The sequence below is a fragment of the Tinamus guttatus genome, unplaced genomic scaffold (genome assembly GCF_059628265.1).
Source record: "Tinamus guttatus ecotype Peru unplaced genomic scaffold, ASM5962826v1 Tinamus_guttatus_pri_ptg000190l, whole genome shotgun sequence".
NCBI classification, from domain to species: Eukaryota; Metazoa; Chordata; class Aves; order Tinamiformes; family Tinamidae; genus Tinamus; species Tinamus guttatus.
The window spans coordinates 727,061-728,830 of NW_028288724.1; the positions used below are offsets into that span (position 1 = coordinate 727,061).

Genomic DNA, 1,770 nt, shown 5'->3' on the forward strand with positions numbered 1-1,770 from the left:
TCATCACCTCCATTCCACAGTTCTGAGACCTGTCCAGCAAAACTGGCTACCTGGAATCCAGGGGCTGAGGTCCCTGCTCCTCACAGCACACTCAGTCAATGACAAAGCCCCAGCAAAGGAACTGCCCTAAGAGCCCATAGGAAATGACAGAGCTAATTTGAGGGGGATATGAAAACTGAATGATTTCAGAGGGTTTGTTGTTGTTTTGTTTTCTTCTTTCTCCTTAAATAAAGTCTCTCCTAATATCTCAATGCCTTCTCTTCTTTGGACAGTACCCAATGACATGAGGGAGTAAGATGTCCAACAGCAGCTCCCACAAGTTCCTCCTTCTGGCATTTGCAGACAGGCGGGAGCTGCAGCTCTTGCATTTCTCACTCTTCCTGAGCATCTACCTGGCTGCCCTCCTAGGGAATGGCCTCATCATCACAGCCGTAGCCTGTGACCACCGTCTCCACACCCCGATGTACTTCTTCCTCCTAAACCTCTCCCTGCTTGACGTGGGTTTCATCTCCACCACTGTCCCCAAATCCATTGTCAATTCTTTAAGGAACACCAGGGCCAATTCCTACTCTGGATGTGCTGCACAGGTCTTCCTGGTTGTCTTCATGGTAGGAGGAGAATATTGTCTGCTCACAGTCATGGCCTATGACCACTACGTTGCCATTTGCAGACCCCTGCACTATGGGACCCTCATGAGCAGCAGAGCTTGTGTCAAAATGGCAGCAGCTGCCTGGGCCTGTGGCTTTCTCAATGCTGTCCTGCACACTGGGAACACATTTTCAATCCCACTTTGCAAAAGCAATGAGGTAGAGCAGTTCTTCTGCGAGATTCCCCAGATCCTCAAGCTCTCCTGCTCATACTCCTACCTTAGGGAAATTGGTCTTCTTGTGGTTAGTGCCAGCTTAGCCTTTGGGTGCTTAGTTTTCATTGTGGTGTCCTACGTGCAGATCTTCAGAGCTGTACTGAGGATCCCGTCAGAGCAGGGCCGGCACAAAGCCTTTTCCATGTGCCTCCCACACCTGGCCGTGGTCTCCCTGTTCAGCAGCACTGCAGCATTTGCCTACCTGAAGCCTCCTTCCGTCTCCTTCACAGCTCTGGATCTAGCGGTGGCTGTTCTGTATGCAGTGGTGCCTCCAACACTGAACCCTCTCATCTATAGCATGAGGAACAAGGAGATCAAGGACGCCTTGAGGAAACTCATTCAATTGCTACTACTTCCTCAGAAATAAGCTACCCATCTGTCTGCCCATCTGTGTCAGTCTTGGCTTTGCTCCAATAAAAGGGGATTTGTGTGTTGCCTGAATATTGGTCTCTCCTTCCAAAGCTGGAGTCATAACTGCTCAAGGATTTTCACTCTTCAAGACCCTGCTGCTTTCCAGGGCTCTCCATGGGCTCCAGACAATAAGCTCATAGGTGACAAATTAGGGAATGAGGGCTGGATCCAGTTCTCATTTCTGGGTGTTCACTGCTCCTGCAAGTGATTAATGGTCAAGCAGGACTGGAGAGAGATCTGGAGCCCCTAGGAAACCACAGGGTGTCTCCAAGCGTACCAAGTGCTTCAGGGCGGGATGTGAATCCAGCTTCACAAACTCAAGTGGAGTCACCTCAATATAAAGAGCAAAACTAAAGAATGTCCAGGCTAGTGAGAGCTCTGCAGTTCCACAAGTGGCAGAGGGGACCCTGCAGGCACAGAAAAGCGTGTCTGCAGTTTCATTCCTGTCCCCTTCAGTGTCATGGGCTGGATCTTGGGACAATCTCAAACACATTCTG

The 1,770-nt window shown here is 50.1% G+C and overlaps 1 protein-coding gene across 1 annotated transcript; it reads left to right on the forward strand.

The window, feature by feature from the left end:
• Positions 1-296: 296 nt before the first annotated feature.
• On the forward strand, positions 297-1,229 carry LOC104576488 (olfactory receptor 14J1). Its single transcript, XM_010223874.2, has one exon. It carries the CDS (start codon positions 297-299, stop codon positions 1,227-1,229), a length of 933 nt encoding a protein of 310 aa, XP_010222176.2.
• The last annotated feature ends 541 nt before the right edge of the window (positions 1,230-1,770 follow it).

Coding starts and splice junctions, on each gene's coding strand:
- LOC104576488 (XM_010223874.2), top strand. CDS start 297: ATGTCCAACAGCAGCTCCCACAAGTTCCTCCTTCTGGCATTTGCAGAC.